This window comes from Sturnira hondurensis, unplaced genomic scaffold, assembly GCF_014824575.4.
Source record: "Sturnira hondurensis isolate 20B ecotype Veracruz unplaced genomic scaffold, ASM1482457v3 Scaffold0005563, whole genome shotgun sequence".
Lineage (NCBI taxonomy): Eukaryota > Metazoa > Chordata > Mammalia > Chiroptera > Phyllostomidae > Sturnira > Sturnira hondurensis.
The window spans coordinates 4121750-4141920 of NW_028078194.1; the positions used below are offsets into that span (position 1 = coordinate 4121750).

The 20171-nt window shown below is 35.9% G+C and overlaps 1 protein-coding gene across 1 annotated transcript in view; it reads left to right on the top strand.

The window, feature by feature from the left end:
• The window catches only part of KIF11 (kinesin family member 11), a 52313-nt gene that overhangs the window by 13736 nt on the left and 18406 nt on the right, over window positions 1-20171 (top strand). Inside the window, exons 8-16 of the mRNA XM_037047362.1 lie at window positions 893-1135; window positions 3162-3257; window positions 9423-9511; window positions 13079-13166; window positions 13776-13964; window positions 14821-15028; window positions 15954-16126; window positions 18009-18134; window positions 18629-18787. Coding sequence (XP_036903257.1) covers window positions 893-1135; window positions 3162-3257; window positions 9423-9511; window positions 13079-13166; window positions 13776-13964; window positions 14821-15028; window positions 15954-16126; window positions 18009-18134; window positions 18629-18787 — 1371 coding nt within the window. The remainder of the gene's footprint in view (window positions 1-892; window positions 1136-3161; window positions 3258-9422; window positions 9512-13078; window positions 13167-13775; window positions 13965-14820; window positions 15029-15953; window positions 16127-18008; window positions 18135-18628; window positions 18788-20171) is intronic.

Here is a 20171-nt window from a genome sequence, read left to right on the forward strand (position 1 = left end):
AAGCACCTATCTTAATACCACTGTTTCATTCTTTTTGTTTTTTACTCAGCTTTATTGAGGTATAATTGACAAATAAAATTATGTATTTAAAGTATACAATATGATAATTTGATATACGTATACTTTGTAAAATGATTAACATCTATTACCTCACATACTTTTTTATTTGAGAACACATGAAATCTACTTTCCTAGCAAATTTCAGTATAGTATTATTAACCGTACTAGTGTGCTTCAGATCCCCAAACTTACTCATCTTATCACTGAAGGCTTGTACCCTTTGACCAGCGTCTCCCTATATCCCCAACTTCTCTGCTCCTGATAACCAACATTCTTCTCTCCTTTCTCCCCACCTCTCCCACTAATTCCACATATAAGTGAGATCATACAGTATTTGTATTTTTGTCTTGTCTGGCTTTTTTCACTTAGCATATTGTTCTCTAGGTTCATCCATGTTGCTGCAAGTGGTAGAATTTCCCTTCTCATGGTTGAATAATATTTCATTGTGTGTATTGTATATAGCACATTATCTGTTCATCCATTAACAGACATGTTTCCATGTCTTTGCTATTTTGAATAACGCAGTGGGCATGGAAGTGCACATATCTCTGTGAGAAACTGATTTCATTCCCTTAGGATATATACCCAGAAGTGGGATTGGTAGTTGTATTCTACTGTTTCCTTCTTGATTCCCTCATAGAGCAGCCTGAAATTTTGTATTTCTAGAGAATATTTTTGTAGTTACTGGGTTATTAGCTTTGTAGTGGGTTGCTAATTATAGAAAAATTATTTTGCTGGCTATTTAATACATTATGCATAATATGAGAATGAAAGTCTTCAAGTCCAAATCCAGTAGCCTGACTAGCCTGACAACCTTTTTTTTTAATTCAAGGTTGATCTTGCAGGAAGTGAAAATATTGGCCGTTCTGGAGCAGTTGACAAGAGAGCTCGGGAAGCTGGAAATATCAATCAATCCCTGTTGACTTTAGGAAGGGTTATTACTGCACTTGTAGAAAGAACACCTCACGTTCCCTACCGAGAATCTAAACTAACTAGAATCCTCCAGGATTCTCTTGGGGGACGTACAAGAACATCTATAATTGCAACAATTTCTCCAGCATCTCTCAATCTTGAGGTAAGCTCTTTGAAAGGTTTCTGCAAGTATGGTAGCTGAAATTCTTATTTAGCTATCACATTGTCTTTCAAAGTTTAACTGGCTTTATCAATTCTTTTTTTTTTTTTTTTAAGATTTTATTTATTTATGTATTTTTAGAGGGGAAGGAGAGAGGGAGAGAAACATCAATGTATGGTTGCCTTTTGTGCCTCCTGTGCTGGTAGTTAGCCTGCAAGGAACCGGCCTGCAACCCAGTCATGTGCCCTGACTGGAAATCAAACCGCGATCGTCTGGTTCGCAGGCCCGTGCTCAATCCACTGAGCTACGCCAGCCAGGGCTCAATTCTATATTATAACAAAAAGAATCTGGACATTGCATATGGACCCTGAAAAAAAACTCTTTCTCCTTTTCTGATAGGGTTTTTAATTTTAAAAAGCGGTCACTTACTGGTTTTTCCCATACAGTCATCAAAGAAAATTGCTGTGGTCATCAGCAGTGTATGGTTACATGGGGTATGGAGATTTAATTGAGGATTTAGAAGTGGGTTAAGTGAATGTTAGTATTATAGAGGATGGGGTTGGGTGTGTGGGAACAGGTGCAAAAACTAAGCAGGTACAAAAACAAAGAACAAACAAAGGTGGCAAAATCTACTTTTATTTTATTGTAATCATGTACTTTAAATGGAATTAGAAAAACTTTATAAAGTCTCTAACTCTCCTATCTTTTAAAAATATTTTTATTGAGATAATTTACATATTATAAAATTCACCCATTAAATGTATATAATTCAGTAATTTTACTGTATTCACAGAGCTGTGCAATCACGGCTAAAATTTAAGTTTAGAATATTTCGTCACTCCAGAAAGAAACTCTGTAACCCATAAGAACACACTCCCCGTGTATTCCCAGTCCCAGCCCTCAGTCACTGCTAATCTACTCCTTTTAATCTGTAGACTGGCCTATTGTGGACATTTTGTGTAGATGGAATCATACAATAAGTGTTCCTTTGTGACTGGTTTCATTCATTTAGCATAATGTTTTCATTGTTCATCCATATTGTACCATGGATCACTATTTCATTCCTTTTTGTGGATGAGTAATATGAGGTCTGTCTGGAAGAACTCCAGCCATTGTTAATATAACGAGAATGTTTTCCATGACATCCATGTAACCTGGCAGCCAAGGATAGTGGACTGGAATGTGCACGTGTGTGAACTATGACAACCTCACTGGACTGGTCAGTGAGGGCAGTAGATGCTGTTGAGTGAGCATGTATGGTGTATGGCCATAGCATTCAAAATGACTGGCTGAGTAGAGTAACGAATCTGATCAAATTTTGTGTTACACTTGAACATTCTTCCACAGAAACTATTCAGATGATTCAGAAGCTATGGGCAATTGGTGATTAGCAGCTTCATTACCACAGCTTGCCTACTCATGAATCATGTTTCATGCAGTTTTTTGGTGAAACATCAAATCACCCAGGTGACTCAGCCCTGCTACAGCTCAGATATGGTGCCCTTCTACTTCTGACTTTTCCCAAAACTAAAATCACCTTTGAAAGGGAAGAGATTTCAGACCTTCAGTGAGATTCGGGAGAACTCTGTGAGGCCCCAAGGTGCCTACTTAGAAGGGGACCGAGGCATCATTGTCCTATGTACAATGTTTCTTGTATCTTCTTCAGTAAATGTATCTATTTTTCTTATTACATGGTTGGATACCTTCTGGACAGACCTCGTATTCCATTGAATGGATATAGGACATTTTGTTTATTCATCAGTTGATTGAATTCACTGAGTTTTGAAGACTAAAGTAAAAAATTACTGGATCAAGTTATGAAAAAGTTAAAGGGCCTAAAATTGAAGAGAAAGAAAAAAGATAAGGATGCATTGACCAATCTCTTTTTTAAAGGTTGGGTATAATAGTCTTAGTAAATTTTCAGATTAGCTATAACCATAAATTATTAGTTGTGAGTTACTATATATAGCACAGTTTATATAACAAGTACATTCTCATTATCTTTAGTAAATTGCCTTTTTCATCACAGGAAACTCTGAGTACTTTGGAATATGCTCACAGAGCAAAGAACATACTGAATAAGCCTGAAGTTAACCAGAAACTAACCAAAAAAGCCCTGATTAAGGTAATTGTGAATTTTTTTGGAATAATATAATCTTTTTTGACAAATGTGAAAGTAAGGAACTGCCGTATATAATTGTTAAAAGATTTGTCAAATTGCCTGTGGTAAGACTTGTCATCTGATGATTTAAAACTAAATACCCTGTACGTTAAAATAATTTTTCTAATGGTACTATGTTGAATTTACCAGCTCTATTAAATCAGCAAAATTTGAAAATATTTATGTTTACAAAATTCACATTTATATTATATTTACAAATAATTTAATAAATTATTTATTTACAGCTTTACGGTATAATTATCATAAATTAGGGTATAATTACTGTAGCATTCACCCATTGTAAGTCTGCATTTCATGATTTTTGTTTATTAGATTTCACACATGCGTGAAGTCTTATGGTATTTCTCTTTCTCTGACTGACTTATTTCACTTAGCATAACGCTCTCCAGGCCCAGCTCTCCAAAGGGAAATATTTCTTTCATTTTTATGGCCGAGTAATATTCCATTAGTAAATGTACCACAGCTTTTTTTATTCCATCATTGACTGATGGACATTTGGGCTGCTTTCAGATCTTGGCTATTATAAGTAACACTACAGTGAACATAGGGGTGCATATATTCTTTCAAATCAGCATTTTGTGTTTCTTTGAATATATTCCCAGCAGTGTAATTTCTGGGTGATAAGAAAATTACATTTTTAATTTTCTGACGTAACTCCGTACTCTTCTCCACAGAGGCTGCACAAATCTGCATTCCCACCCTCAGTGCACAAGGGTTCCCTTTTTTTATGTTGTCACCAAAACTTTAATTAATTAATTTATTTATTTATTTATTTATTTATTTATGTTAGCCACTCCGACAGGTGTGATATGGCATTTCGTTGTGGGTTTTTAAAAAAAATTTTAAGTGTATTTTATTGATTATGCTATTACAGTTGTCCCATTTTTCTCCCCTTTATTACTTTCCACCCTGCACCCCTGCCCCCACCACCATTCCTCTCTCCTTAGTTTGTGTCCATGGGTCCTACATATAAGTTCTCTGGCTTCTCCATTTCCTGTGCTATTCTTAACCTCCCCCTGTCTATTTCAAACCTACCATTTATGCTTCTTATTCCCTGTACCTTTTCCCCCATTCTCCCTGCTCTGCTGCTAACCCTCCATGTGATCTCCATTCCTGTGATTCTGTTCCTGTCCTAGTTGTTTGCTTAGTTTGTTTTTGTTTTTGTTTTCTTTTAGGTTCAGTTGCTGATAGTTTTGAGTTTGTCATTTTACTGTTCATAGTTCAGTTTTTACCATTTTGATCAGTTCTTTCATTTGGGCCATATTTCTCTGTCTTGGGTCAGCTGTTACATTATAAGGGGTGTAGCCTTAGGCATTCACCAGGGCAGGCTTGTGGCACTGCATGTGGGGGAGGCGTCACCGGGCACAGTGTCATTTTTGCTCGGCTCTTCCCCAACTACCCACAAGCAAATTGGATCCTTTTGGTGCTGATTTCTGGGTGGGTGGATTTGTGTATGTTCTAGGACCTTGTATATCTCTCCAACAAACTCTCCTGTGAAGCTGGGAGTTTCTCCTGCTGTCACAACCCCCACATATTTTTATAGCCAGAAGTTTTGAGGCTTTATTTTCCTGTGCTGGAACCCTGGGTTGTGCTGTCTTAGTCCCCAGTTATTCCTCCCAGTTTATCTGCGCCCAAATGTGGGACGCCTAGTCCACCAGCTGCTGCCTTACCCCAAGTCCTCTCCACCCTGGCTCCCTGGCTCCACTTCTCCTACTGGTCTGGATGAATGTTTCTTCTTTAATTCCTTGGTTGTTGGACTTCCATACAGTTCGATTATCTGTCATTTCTGGTTGTTTCTTGTTATTAAATTTGTTGTCCTTCTTTTGGTTGTGCAAGGAGGCACAGAGTGTCTACCTATGCTTCCATCTTGGTCGGAAGTAAGTGTTTTTAATTTCAGTGTGATCCACTCTTCCTTTTATGGCTTGTGTTTTCAGTTCTAACAACTCTGTCTAGCTCTATGTCCTGAAGACTTTTTTCTTTAAAAAAAAAAAAGAAACCTTAAAAATTTACATTTCACATTTGAATCCATGATCCATTTTGAGCTGATTCTTGTTAAAGGCATAAAATTTGGGTCAGGCTGAATTTTTTGGCCTGGTGGTGATGGAGGCGGTGGTGGTGGTTTGGATTGCTTTAGCATCCTTTGTTGAAAAGGCTGTATTTCCTCAGTTGAATTGATTTTGTACCTTTGTGAAAAATCAGTTGGGTATATTTGTGTGGGCACATCTCTGGACTCCTATTTCTATTCCATTGATTTATATATCCCCTCCCCAATACTAAACAGTTTTAATTACCATAGCTGTGTAATAACTCTTAGAATCAAGTACAATTTAAAGGAAAGTTTATATGAGAAAACATTTTTCTTTATACATAAAAGATTTAAAAATAGGCCCAGAGAAAAACTACATTAACTTTATATGTATTATTTCTAGATATTAGGCTTTTAAATAAGCATTATTTTATTTAGATACTTAAATTTTTGAACCCTAATGCTTTTATTAAATCTAAAAATATTTAAGTGATTATTTAATATTTATCAAAATATTTAGCCATTGTTTAAAATTTCAGCTGTTTCAGTTTATACTTTTTTCTACTTTTTAAAATTATATTTTATTGATTATATTATTACAGTTGTCCTGATTTTTCTGCATTTGCCCTTTTGTACCCAGCACCCCCCATTTCCTTGGGCAATCCTCCCATCATTATTTATGTTCATGGGTCATGCATATAAGTTCTTGGGCCACTCCATTTCCTGTACTGTACTTTATACCCCATGGCTATTCTGTAACTACCTATTTGTACTTCTTAGTCCTCTCACTCACTCCACCACACCCACTTCTTGTCTGGCAATAATGGTAACCTTTTCTGTATCTGTGATTCTGTTTCTGTGTTTGCTTAGTTTGTGTTAGATTCAGTTGTTGATAGATATGTATTTATTGCTATTTTACTGTTCATAGTTTTGTTCTTTTTCTCAAATAAGTTCCTTTAAAATTTCGTATAATAATGGTTTGGTGATGATGAACTCCTTTAGTTTCTTCTTGTCTGGGAAGCTCTTTATCTGCCCTTTGATTCTAAATGACAGCTTTGCTGGGGAGAGCAATCTTAGTTGTAGGTCCCTGCTTTTCATGACTTTGAATATTTCTTGCCAGTTCCTTTTTTCCTGTGAAGTTTCTTTTGAGAAACCAGCTGACAGTCTTATGGGAACTTCTCTTCTCTTGCTGCTTTTAAGATTCTCTCTTTATCTTTAATCTTTGGCATTTTAATTATGATGTGTCTTGGAGTGGGCCTCTTTGCATCCATCTTGTTTGGGACTCTGTGCTTCCTGGACTGACATATCTATTTCCTTCACCAAATTAGGAAGTTTTCTTTCATTATTTTTTCAGATAGAGTTCCAATTTCTTGCTCTTTCTCTTCTCCTTCTGGCACTCCTACGATTAGAATGTTGGACCTCTTGAAGTTATCCCAGAGGGGCTGCTTGCTCTATCCTCTTTTTTTTTGGATTCTTGTTCTGATTGGTTGTGCTTCCTTATGTTCCAAATTATGGATTTCATTCTCAGCTTCACCCACTCTACTGTTGTTTCCCTGTAAATTGTTCTTTATTTCAATTAGCGTATTCTTCATTTCTGACTGTTTTTATGCTGTTCAAACCAGTGTTTTGAACTCTGCATCTGATAGATTGCTCATCATCATTTTGTTTAGTTTTTTTTTTTTTTTTCAGGAGTCTTGACCCATTCTTTCATTTGGACCATGTTTCTTTGCCTCCTTGTTTTGAGAGCCTCCTTGTGTTTGTTTCTATGTATTAGGTAGAGCTGCTTTGACTCTGTGTCTTGGTAGTGGCCTTGTATAGTAGGTGTCCTGTAGGGTTAAGTTGCATAACCTCCCCTATTACCCAAGCTGGGTGTTCAAGGTGCACCCTTTGTGTAGGCTGAGTACACCCTCCTCTTACAGTTGAGCCTTGATTGCTGCTGGAATTCAGGTGCAAGGATTAGCTCACTACTGACTACCACCCTCTGCCCTCTGGAAGATCAGCTGTGCAGGGGCAGGGTGGTGGTGCTCCAGCACAGTCTAGTTGTCCACTGGGTGAGCAGGCTCTGGGATTTGCCAGGTTGTATAGGCCGAGGTCAGCCCCTGCCTGTGTTCTGCCCGGGGTCACTCTGCATGAACTATAGAGCTACTTGTGCTGGGATTGGAGATTCCCAAATGAAGCCAAACTGTGAATCTACACTGGCTGCTGCTAGTGCTCGGCCTGGGGCTCACTAAGGCCAGCTGTTGCTTGTTTGAGAGAATTTTGGAAGTTGAAGCATGAGCCATGACCAGCCATTCATATGGAAAAGCAGCTTGGGTAGGCCCGTAAATTTGGGTGGGTTGGAGTCTCATGGGATCTCTAGGGCAGATAGTCTTAGCCAGGTTTTGAAGTCTCAGACATGGCACCAGCTTGCCAGCTGTGTGGTTCTGTGTGGGGAGGGAGAATGGCCTCCCCACCCAAGGGAGAATGGCCTCTGCTCGCCTTGATGCCAGACATTTCTGTTTCCCCTGTATGCCACTAGTGCTTTTCAAGCTGCTATCCCAGTGCTGAAGCTCAGAGGGAGTGAGTCTGAATAGGTGAGTCCATGTGAGGGTTCTTTAAGAGGCACCGCTTGGGGCTGTAGCAGTTTCTTCAACTGACTGAATTCTTGCTGGTTTTTGCAACCAGAAGTTGTGGGGACTTACCTTCCTGGCACTGGAACCCTAAGCTGGGAGGCCTGGTGTGGGGCTGGGACTCCTCTACCCCAGATATCCCTCCTGAATTTTTATCGACCCCACATAGATGTGGCAGTTCTGCTTCTGCCCCTATTACCAGTCTGAATGAATGTGGTTTCCTTAATTCTGTAGTTGTCAGACTTCCATTCAACTTGATTTCTGATGGATCTGAGTGATGATTCTATATTTTATAATTTTGACGTGGTTGTGGGAGGAGGCGAGTCATGCCTGCCTATGCTGCCATCTTAACTGGAAGTCCTGTATACTTTTTTAATAGATTGTTTTAGGATCCAAATAAGGTTTAACCTTTGCAGTTTTTTTGATATCTTTGGTCTCAATATGTTGGTTATCTTTGGTCTTAATACATTGGTTCTCCTTTCATCTCCTCCCCACCCCCGCCATCCCCGTAATTTATTTGTGAAAGTACCTGTATTATTTGCCCTGTGGTATCTTGGATATGTTTTCTTCTTTGTATTTTTCTGTACATTGGTAGTTGGATCTTGAGGCTTCATAGATTCAGGTTTTACCTTATTTATGTGTTTTTGGCAAAATTGTTTCATAGGTGGTGTTATGTTCTCCTACCAGGAGACACATGTCTGTTTCTTTATCTTTTTGTGAGGAATTGATGATATTCAATGATTCGATACATTAGTTCTTTAAGGGTTGCAAAATGGTAATTTTCTAATTCAGTTGCTCTTAATTGATTGCCAGGCCACCTCTGTAAAGAGGATCTTGTATTAGCTACCCAATAGTATAGTTCTTAAAGGGAAGGCAGGAAAAATAACTTGATTCATTTCCTTTATATGACAGTTTTGAGAATGAGTTGGTTTCATAACTTTCATAATGTCATTATAAATTCATGGACTTAAAATATTTATGTAAACCATAACTTAAAATCAAAGTTATTATCATCACTGATGTTTAAATTGTTTCTCCTTTGGTCTGTGGTAACCTCTTCATGTGAGTTCTTGAGTCCCTTTTACTAGCTTAAGCTTTTTTAGCTTCCCTCCAATTTTGTTTGACAAAGTGTTCTGGGTTCATCTCGAATGCTTCTTGCCCCTGTACTAGAGTCGGACACTTCCCCAAGGAATCCTGTTTGTTTATAGTGAGAAATGCTAATATGGAGACAAACCTGGGTATTGGAGGTTGTTGGTTTTGGTGGTTTTTTTCCCCCAGAAGGCTGTGTTTTTATGAGTACATTTAAGGGGTCTTTGAAAGCTATTGAAAGACTTTATTCTAACAGATTAATATTCAATGAAAAGTATGGTTATGACTTTTTAGGCCAACTTTATTTGTTGTATATCCTTCCAAAATCTAATTTAAAAACAAAGTAAGTTCTAAATTTACACCTACAGCATTCTTCTTGTTTAGGAATACACAGAAGAGATAGAGCGTCTGAAACGAGATCTTGCTGCAGCCCGTGAAAAAAATGGGGTATACATTTCTGAAGAAAATTTTAGGTAAGCCCTTTGGAAATTCATTTCCAAGAATTACCATTTTCTTCCTTTTGTTTTAAGTTGTTCTTCTGTTGCAGTTGTCCCAGTTTCCCCCCGTGCCCTTCTCGGCACAGCCCACCCCCAGCTCCCACAGTCAGTCCCCACACTGTTGTCCGTAGCCGTGGGTCATTCATACATGTTCTTCGACTAGTCCCTTCCCCTTCCTTCCACTGGTATCCCTCTCCTCCTCTCCAAATATAAGCATTTTCTGATAACAGGCTGTTTGAAGTAAAATTTACTTATCTGACAATAAATAAAATCTTTATATATTGTACCTCCTACAAATGCTTGTTTCTCTTTTTTATAACTAGTTATCAAACAGTTTAAAACGTTTTTATATAACTTTATTTTTAGAATAATTTAATTATAGATTCATATGAAATTACAAGAAAAGTACAAAGAAGTTCCATTTGTTTTTCATTCAGTCACCCATTGGTTACCTCTTAAATAACTATAGTACAGTGTCAGAATTGGAAATTGACATTGGTATATTGTGTGTATATACTTCTGTGCCATTTTATTACTTTTGTAGAATTGTGTAGTTCTACATATAAGGTATAGAACTATCCTATCATAACAAAAATTTCCCTCTTGCCACCTCTTTATAAGTCATATTCACCTTCTTCTCCAGTGATCCCTAACCCTCAGCAACCATTAATCTATTCACTTTTCAAAGCCCTGGAGTAGTTTGTTCAAAGGAAGACTTCTAATGAAGCTTTAGGTAGAAACAATAACAACAAAGGGCAGAAGGATTATAAATTGAAAAATTTTTAGTGCTTTTATCCTAAGGAGGGTGACTTTCACAGGGCATTTTTATTAATGATGATAAAAGGTGTTTAGATCTAATTGATAATAACCAGAAACATTTTAACAGAATCTTGTACTTTTTACAGAGATACAGTCATTCCAATAGTATATAAATCATTTAATAAGCTCATTTTCCCCTATTATTTTCTATTTTTTAAAAAAATATTACTTATGTATTTATTTATTTTTAGAGAGAGAGGAAGGGAAGGAGAAAGAATGGGAGAGAAACATCAATGTGTGGCCACCTCTCATGTGTCCCCTACTGAGGACCTGGCCTGCAACCCAGGCATGTGCTCTGACTGGGAATTGAACTAGCAACCCTTTGCTTCACAGGCCCGCACCCAATCCACTGAGCCACACCAGCCAGGGCTCCCATGTTATTTTCAATTGTCATAATGTGCTATATTCTCCTGAATGGTTCACATGTTAATTTTATAAATGCTTAAATTTATATATTCTGAGGATCACAGCTTATTAAACAATATTTCTTTTATTCTTTCTATGTAACTTTAGTTTTGTTTACTTCTGTTATAGCCCATACCCAGTTGACAAAACCTTTTTTACAAAAATCTTTTATAAATTTGTACTTAATTCTTAACCTGGATTTTTTTTAATGTGTTTCTCTGGTTTTCAGATATACTTAACTCTACACATGAGAGTTTCATTATATTTTTCAATTGTTCACTTTACAGGTGTCACTATTTCTATCACTTTTTTTTTTCAACATTAATTTTAATTGAATGAACACTTTAAGTTAGGTATCAGATGCTCTTGGTTGTTAGAATACTGAACTTAAACTGTCTTAAAACAGGAAGGGATAGAATGAATTTCAAGATTATTTAATCCAGTAACTCAAGGGTCTAGTTTCTCTCTGTTCCCACTCCTGTTCTTCATGGTGGCTTCCTCCTAGAGCTGGCTGTTCATCTGGGAATGATGGTCAGCAGCAGGGCAGCTACATGCGGTCATTCAGGTCTGCTGTAGATGAGAGGCTTTCTGTCCTTTACCATCAAAACTGGCCACGGGGACATCACTTATGATAATTTAGGCCTGAGTTGTGCATATATATGAACCAGTAACTGGAAAAGGAGTTGAGTTGCCCTGCTGGTTGTGAGCCAGTCAGGCTTAGTCCACAGATCTGGGGATGGAATCAAGCACCGCCATACAGCCGAGCTGCTGCAGAGTCAGGGGACAATCGTTCCCTAAAGGATATCTGGATGCTGGAAGTGGGTGCTTAACCAATGAATATCTACGTGAGGTTTTTGTCCCTTGATTTGCTCATATGTTCTATTAGTAGTCAAACATTAAACATTGGGGACTGATTGTCTAATTTTCTTTTCTGTTCATCTCTTTGATGTGTTTTAGATTAAGAAATAGCTTTATTTTTAGTTTGTAAGTCCCCTGATTGAAGATAGTGTTTTATCTTAATAGTTCTTTCTTAGAAGTCAGAGAAGGATTACAAAAGCTGCAGCCAACATTTTAAACAAGATAACGCTATATTTATACCAGGCTTAATAGACCTTTTGAAACTATATTATCAATGAAATAATAATGTAGCATTACCTGTATCTTCAATATAAGAAAAGCATTTCAGCCCTGGCTGGTGTGGCTCAGTGGATTGAGTGCCGGCCTGCAAACTAAAGGGTCACTGGTTAGATTCCCAGTTAGGGAACATGCCTGGGTTGTGGACCAGATCCCCACTAGGGGGTGCACGAAAGGCAACCACATATTGCTGTTTCTCTCCCTTCCCTTCTCTAAAAATAAATAAAATCTTTAAAAAAGAAAAAGAAAAGCATTTCAAATATCCCATTCTATATAAAAGACCCATTTCCAATAAAGAACTATATATAATAGTTAATCAAAAGACTGTTAGAATCAATGTCCTCTCATGCCTCAGTTCTAGCTTTTCCTTTAATCCACAATTATCTAGCTCATAATTTGATAAGATTTGCATTCATAAAGGAATCTCTGTCATTTAGCACAGTATGGAATAGAATATTGTTCATAGCTATGAAGGAACTGGTAGGCAGAGGAGTATAAAAAACAGCACACAGTCCTGAAACTTGCTAGTGCTAAAGAAATAAGAGACCCATTAAACTTGACCAGAATTATATAGTGTGAAATGTCGGTAGTGCTGAGGCTAAGGAACTGTGGTCTAGAGAGTAGCCCTGTACTCTTCTGAGAATTTTTGTGGTGATGTGATGTTGGGGTATATTGGGTATGCATGTTAGTGATATGAGGTATAATGGCCATATCTACACACTTTAATTTAGTTCTCCAGTTTTTAGCTCCATATTTCATTTCTTCCTCCTGTAATACCTGATACCTTCAAGTCCCAAGCCTTTCCTGGATTTTCTATGTCCTATTTATGCTCCATATTTTTGATTATAGACACTTAGGTTGTATTCCCCCTACCTCTACTTTGTGTGAGTTATATTCTGTTGTTAGCTTTGTTGCATCTCAATTTTTATATGCATATATTTTTCCCCTTTTAGGTAGGGATTCTCAGTTTCAAAATGGAGATAACAGGAAAAACAGTTATTAAACAAGAACAAAAAATACATTTGTTTTCACAGTTTGTATTTATTGCTTATTGACATGTAGGTATCATCACAATAGTGATAAATGGTAAAGCTGGCGTGTAATTGCCACAATTGTGTTGGAGTAAATTGTATTGGAATTAGAAAAAAATACTAATTTTTAAATTCATATTAAACTTTGTTTTAGAGTCATGAATGGAAAACTAACTGTTCAAGAAGAACAGATTGTAGAATTGACTGAAAAAATTGGTGCCCTTGAGGAGGAGCTAAGTAGGGTAAGCATTCCAAACAATATTGAATATTATGTAAAAAGCAGATATTTAAAGAAAACTTCAAAACGTGAGAGACCTGGTTATTTTTCATTAAGATTTTTTTCTTGCTGGTCCTTAAAGTAGAAATAAGTTGTATCATAATTTTATTATCAATTGTAAAGAAGAAACTACTTTGACACTTAGCATTAATGCAGCATTACAAGAAATTAATTGAATTGTGCAATTTTATTCTTCAAGCTCAATAGTTAATGCTGAGACACTTTCTTTAACATGTTTATCAGACGAGAGAATGGGATGTTGGGAGAAAACAGATGTTAAATAATTAAGATGTAAAGACCTGATCCTTCTGTGCCACCCTCACATCGGCAGTGTTGGCTAAAGCCTGAGGAATTAATACCACTACACTGTTATTTGTTTTTAAATAACTTATAGTAAGAAACTAGGTGCTGTATAAAAGGTGCTAACCTACCTGGTAACTTAGAACTTGTTACAATTTTGCATGGAAATAATTTGTTTGGTTTTTTAAATTTTATATTATGAACTAGATAGGTATCTCACCAACCAGTTCGGCATTTTTAATTCTTAAAAAGATGTTTAATATGTTATATTTAGGTTTCAGAATTGTTCATGGATAATAAAAATGAACTTGACCAGTGTAAATCTGACCTGCAAAATAAGACACAGGAACTTAAAACCACTCAAGAACATTTACAAGAAACTAAATTACAGCTTGTTAAAGAAGAGTATATCACATCAGTTTTGGAAAGTACTGAAAAGAAACTTCATGATACTGCCAGCAAGGTTTGTCCTTTGTTTTGCTTGTACTGCACTAAAGAAATTAGAGAATAGGTACAAGTAACTTACTTTGCTTTAGCATTAATTGTGAGATTCTATTTATTCACTCTAAGTGACATTTTATATAAATTTTCCTCTTTGGAGATGCTAACTTAAGGAAACCCTTTCAGAAATTTTGGGAATAGAACATGACTTTAATATACTTTGTGGACATTTAGAGTAATGATGTAGTGCTTTTTCCTGTGGTCATGATTGAAAATAATCAGTCATCAAGAGTTTTGTACCTTCTGATGATGGAAGTTGTTGAAAGAACTTAATTTTTATTAGGTGTACTTTTAAGGAAATAGTAACATATAATAGGAAAAAAGTTGTTGGGGAGCATAATTACTATAATTGGCAAAATCAGTTTTCCTTGCTTAGATGGCTAGGGAAGGGAAATAAATATTCCTGGATAAATTAGCTTGAGTTCAAAAAAAATTTTTTTTTTGTTCTTTTTTTTTTTAAATTGAACTTTTTTTTTTAAATTTTATTTATTTATTTATCTTTAGAGGGGAAGGAGAGGGAGAGAAACATCAATGTATGGTTGCCTTTCGTGCATCCCCTGCTGGGAGTTGGCCTGCAGGGAACCAGCCTGCAACCCAGGCATGTGCCCTGACTGGGAATCGAACCGCGATCCTCTGGTTCGTAGGCCCGCGCTCAATCCACTGAGCTACACCAGCCAGGGCTAAAAAAATTTTTTTTAATACAGTATATAAACTTGTAAGTTCTCATTAGGAGACAATCCCTTATGTAACACAGATACTTTTCATAGGCAGTTTTTGTCATAATCATCTGATTAACATTTTTTAAAAATCATATACAGTTGCTTAACACAGTTGAAGAAACTACAAAAGATGTATCTGGTCTTCATACCAAGCTGGACCGTAAGAAGGCGGTTGATCAGCACAATGCAGAAGCTCAGGATATTTTTGGCAAAAATATGAACAGTCTTTTTAATCATATGAAAGAATTAATAAAGGATGGCAGTTCAAAACAAAAGGCCATGTTGGAAGTTCACAAGACCTTGTTTGGTAAGTTCAGGCATTATTAATTTTTCTAGTCTTTGTGTGTTCAGTGTGAGACTAATTTTGAAACTAATAGTTTAATATCATAAAAAATTCAGGTGACAGTGTCATTAGTTCACTCCAGTGCACACAGTACCTGTTCAGACTCGGGTTTGATGCTTACACTGCCTGTGAATTCAAACAAATCTTAGTTGTTGTTGTGTTTTTCTGTTTTCTATAAAATATGTTTATTAAACAATAACTAAGTATATAAACTTTAGAAGTAAAAGTCCCTTTAACTTGACCCTGCCTCATTCTCCATAGGTACTACTGTTAAATTTCTTGAGTTTCTTTCTAGAAATTTTCTATACATAAATATTTTGCATCTTTTTTTTAGAATGTGCATCTTGAATGTTTGCTCCATTGTCAGAATGTGTATATGTATCATTATTTGTTATCTTCATTTAAAAAAATACTCTCTCAGTATTAGCTTATTAATTATGAAAGAATTATCCTCTTTATAGAAAATTTGGGAGATGCAGAAATGTAAAAATTGTTTTAAATTACCCAGAGTCTAGTCATCAGAAGCCAACCACTATAAATTTTGTTTATTGATTTCTAGTTTCTCCTTTACCTACTATAATATTATTTATTAAATTTTTAAAATGATTCATTTTAGAATATTCTCATTCTTGGTTTACTGAGATTTATTAGCTATGCATCTGATAGTACCTACAGATATGTCAAATGCTTATAGAATACTGTAGGACAAATATAATTTATATTTAAAATTTTTCCTTGCTTATGTAGTGAGATAATTATGTTAAGCTTATTTGTTATAACAAATTTCCACAACAAAGATATAAATCTGCCAGCTTCTTTGAGGTGGTTGTAACTGTATTTAAATATGTTTATGTTAAAGCTTATATGTATTTTATTTTTCTTGGTATAGGTAACCTGATGTCTTCCTGTGTTTCTGCATTAGACATCATTACTACGATAGCACTTGGATCTCTAACATGTATTCCAGAAAATGTGTCTACACATGTTTCTCAGATTTCTAATATGATATTAAAAGAACAGTCAATAGCAGAAGAAAGTAAAACTGTACTTCAGACATTGATTGTTAGTAAATATTTTAAAGTATTTTTTTAAGATTTTATTTATTTATTTTTAGAGGGGAAAGGAAGGAGAGAGAGAGAAATATCAATGTATGGTTGCCTCCAGTGTGTCCCCTGCCGGAAACTGGCCTGCAACCAAGGCATGTGCCCTGACTGGGAATTGAACCGCGATCGTGTGGTTCACAGGCCCATGCTCAATCCACTGAGCTACATTAGCCAGGGCTATTTTAAAGTATTTTGAAGGGTTACATTTGTTAAGTTTTCAAAAGCAATGTTAACTATTTCATGTTCCCTTTATTAGACACAGTGATAAACGCATCGCTTTTAAGTAGGTTTAAAGGGAGGAGAGGTGGGGGACTCAGAAAAAAAAGGAAGAAAGTAGGTTTATATTTTAAAGACAAATCTCTCCATTGTTTTCCGCCCAGAAAGATTAATTTTCAAATTCATACAACCAACCTGTGAAACCTTTTTCACTTATATCTTGCAACATTAAAAGTAAGAATTATGGGCCCCGGCTGGGTTGCTCCACTGGTTAGAGCATTGTCCTGATGTGTCAAGTTTGTGGGTTCCATCTCCGGTCAGGGCACATACAAGAATCAGTTGGTGAATGCATAAACAAGTGGAAAACAAAATCGATGTCCCTCCTTCCCTCCCTTTCTCCTTCGCTCCCTCCCTTTCTCCCTCCCAAGTTAATAAATGGGAGTTAAACAAAAAGCCTTCTAATTACTAAAAAGGATAGGTTTAGCTCCAGATGAAGTAAAGGGGCCCATGACTTGCCGGTTTGCTCAGAAATAGGTAAATTATTTTTTCTGCAGAGGTCGGGAATCGTCCTGCTGATGTTACACTGACCCAACCAGAAGGAGATATTAAGCGGTTAATTACTTAATTTTAAAACTACAGTAATGTAGAAAAATGTGTAAGAAAAATAGTTTAGAATATAGAATACTAGAATCACATAGAACAATTTGTGAGGCCAAATCTGTGTGATCAAGTCTTTATGGGCCTTAACGATAAGGCTCTTTCACAGTTCTATAGAAGTCACTTGTCTTACTAAATATTACCTCCTCCATACTTTATTGCATTGTATACTCTTTATTTTGTATTTATGTGATTTGTCTAGGAAGTTCTCTGCCATATCACGTCTTTGTGCAGACTCTTGGTTTCCCTTTTAGAGATTGACAATATTTGTTGAACATTTTCCAAGTAGATACCACAAATGTTAGCTGGCACTGCCTAGGTTCAGTGCTTGTGTAACATTATTTGATAGATTTCTTCAATCACCAAAAATTGACAAAGTTAAAAGATGCTGTCAATATTAACGTTTTGGAAATTGATTCATTAACTAGATGATAATCTATTTGTTGATGTCTTTCTACCAGGTTATAAGCATTGCTTGAGTCAAAGAGATGATTGCTGCTTTCACAGAATGATTTGAAATTAGAGTAATACTTCTTTTCCAATGAATGATAGCTTTTTTTTTAAAGATTTTATTTATTTATCTTTAGAGGGGAAGGGAAGGAGAGAAGGAGAGAAATATTAATGCATGGCTGCCTCTCATGAGTCCCCTGCTGGGAACTGGCCTGCAACCCAGGCATGTGCCCTGACTGGGAATTGATCCGTGATCATGTGTGGTTCGCAGGCCTGCGCTCCATCCACTGAGCTACACCAGCCAGGGCAAATGATAGCCTTTTAAAAGAAGTATTTAATACTTTTTACAGAATATAAACTCTTATAACAAATATGCTTTAAAGAACAAAAAATTGACACTTAGAATTTGAATATGAATATATTTAGTTAACTAAGTATTTAAGAGATTTAACCAACCAGGTTTATGAACAGGAAAATATTACTTTCAAAGACTTGTTTGTTTTTATTTTTAAAACCAGAATGTACTTAAGGCTGACCTTCTAAGCTCACTGGAAACAGTTTTATCCCCCACTGTGTTGGCTATACTGAAAATTGATAGTCAGCTCAAGCATATTTTCAAGACTTCACTGACAGTGGCTAATAAGGTAATAAATGTTATTATCTCAAAATCAAATTGTTTAAGAAAAAAAACCTATTTGTTGTCATACCTGGAGATTTGTCTACATGTAAAACTCATGTAGAGAGTTTTACACGAGAAGGAATCTGGAGGAAGAAGGAGCTAGGATACACTCTGCTGTTGATATAGTCAGCAGAATCATGGCTAAGAAAAATGAGAGGGAATGATAAAGATAAGTATTAAAGCTTACAGAGTAACATGCAGCATGCTCTCATGGTGGGTGAGCAAGATACATGTATCTATACATGTATGCATATATGCCTAATTATACATAAAACATCTCAGGAATCGTTTAAAAATGGTACCAGTCTTTCAGGTGAGAGTAGGACTAGAGTTCTAGAGGCTGGAGAGAAGAAAGGACTTTGCATACTGTTTTCTACCTTTTCTATTTTGTATGTATTCAAAAAAGGAAAAGAAACTTACATTTTTTTGATTTAAAAAATTAATTTTTTTCCTTCAAAGATAGAAGATCAGAAAAAGGAAATGGATGGCTTTCTCAATATGCTGTCTGACAATCTACATGAACTACAAGAAAATACGATTTCTTCCTTGGCTGAGTCTCAGAAGCTATGTGAAAATTTAACTGAAGACCTGAAGACAATAAAGAAAATTCATTCACAGGTATCTTATTTAGGTGATTTGGAGAATGTAAAAAGAAAGTTTTTTTTATGATCTTTAGCTTGACAATCCTTGTTACACAATCTGAATGTTATATAACTAATTTAGAAACCTGAAAATAGCAAAGCCACTATTGCTTTTAACAGTAATTAATGTAAAATAATTGAGAATGCTTTTCTCGATCAGTTACTATTTGAGGATTTGCTACATTTAGAACCATATACTAAAGCACAATCAGACAAACAGAGCAGTCTTTTCCTCTCACTACAATGTAATGCTGGAGAAACATACCTTTGGGAATACAATTAGAAAAAAATGGTTATAGCATTTTATCTGAACACATATCTACATTGTAACTTAAAAATTGTTTTTTCCTAGGGTAATATGGATAGTTACTGTCATTAACTCTACCCTGCTTTCCTCTTACTGTCTCTATCTGACCCATGTCAGACATTTAAATTGTAGTAAATGAATATAGTTCTCAGATTTTATTGATTTGATTATAAGTATAATTCATGACTTATCTTCCTCCATGTGAACTATTTCTTAGTATATGAGCCTTTAAACCAAAACCAAACCTTCAAACCAAGAAGGTCATAATCTATAAATATCAACATATGGAAAACAACTGGTATTTTTAAGGCCTTAGTAATAAATGTCTAAAGTTTTTAAGTGAGACTTTAGTCAATAAAACTGTTGACATAATTTAGTGGGTAGTGAAGGATCCTTTGGCAGGGCGGGGGGAGGAGTGAGGGAGAAGGACAACATTCATGTCACCAAAAATGAGAAGAACAATAATATATCAAAGATTTTTAGTTAAGAAATAAAGCAACTTTAAAAAAAGTAATCATTTTCTTAATTGATACTAATGAAACTTTTCAGAGAAAGGATTGACATCAGAAATTAGTAAAAATAATAGTTAACATTTCTTGAGCAACTTATGTTTAATTTCTCCTACCAATATAGATACAAATTTTATTACTAGCCCAGTTTTCTAATGAGGAAACAAGAGGCCTTGCAAGAATCTAGCAGTATTCATATCATCTTACAGGGTGTTAGTGATTACAATGCCTGAAAGGCATTTATTTTTTTATTTTTTATTTTTTTAATTTAAAAAAAGATTTTATTTATTTATCTTTAGAGAGGAAGGGAAGGAGAGAAGGAGAGAAATATCAGTGTGTGGTTGCCTCTCGTGAGTCCCCTGCTGGGAACTGGCCTGCAACCCAGGCTTGTGCCCTGACTGGGAATTGAACCCCGATCATGTGGTTCGCAGGACCGCGCTCAATCCACTGAGCTACACCAGCCCGGGCAAGGCATTTATTTTTGAGTGGCTCTTCTATATACTTTCTTTTTTTTAAGATTTATTTATTTATTTTTTAGAGAGAGG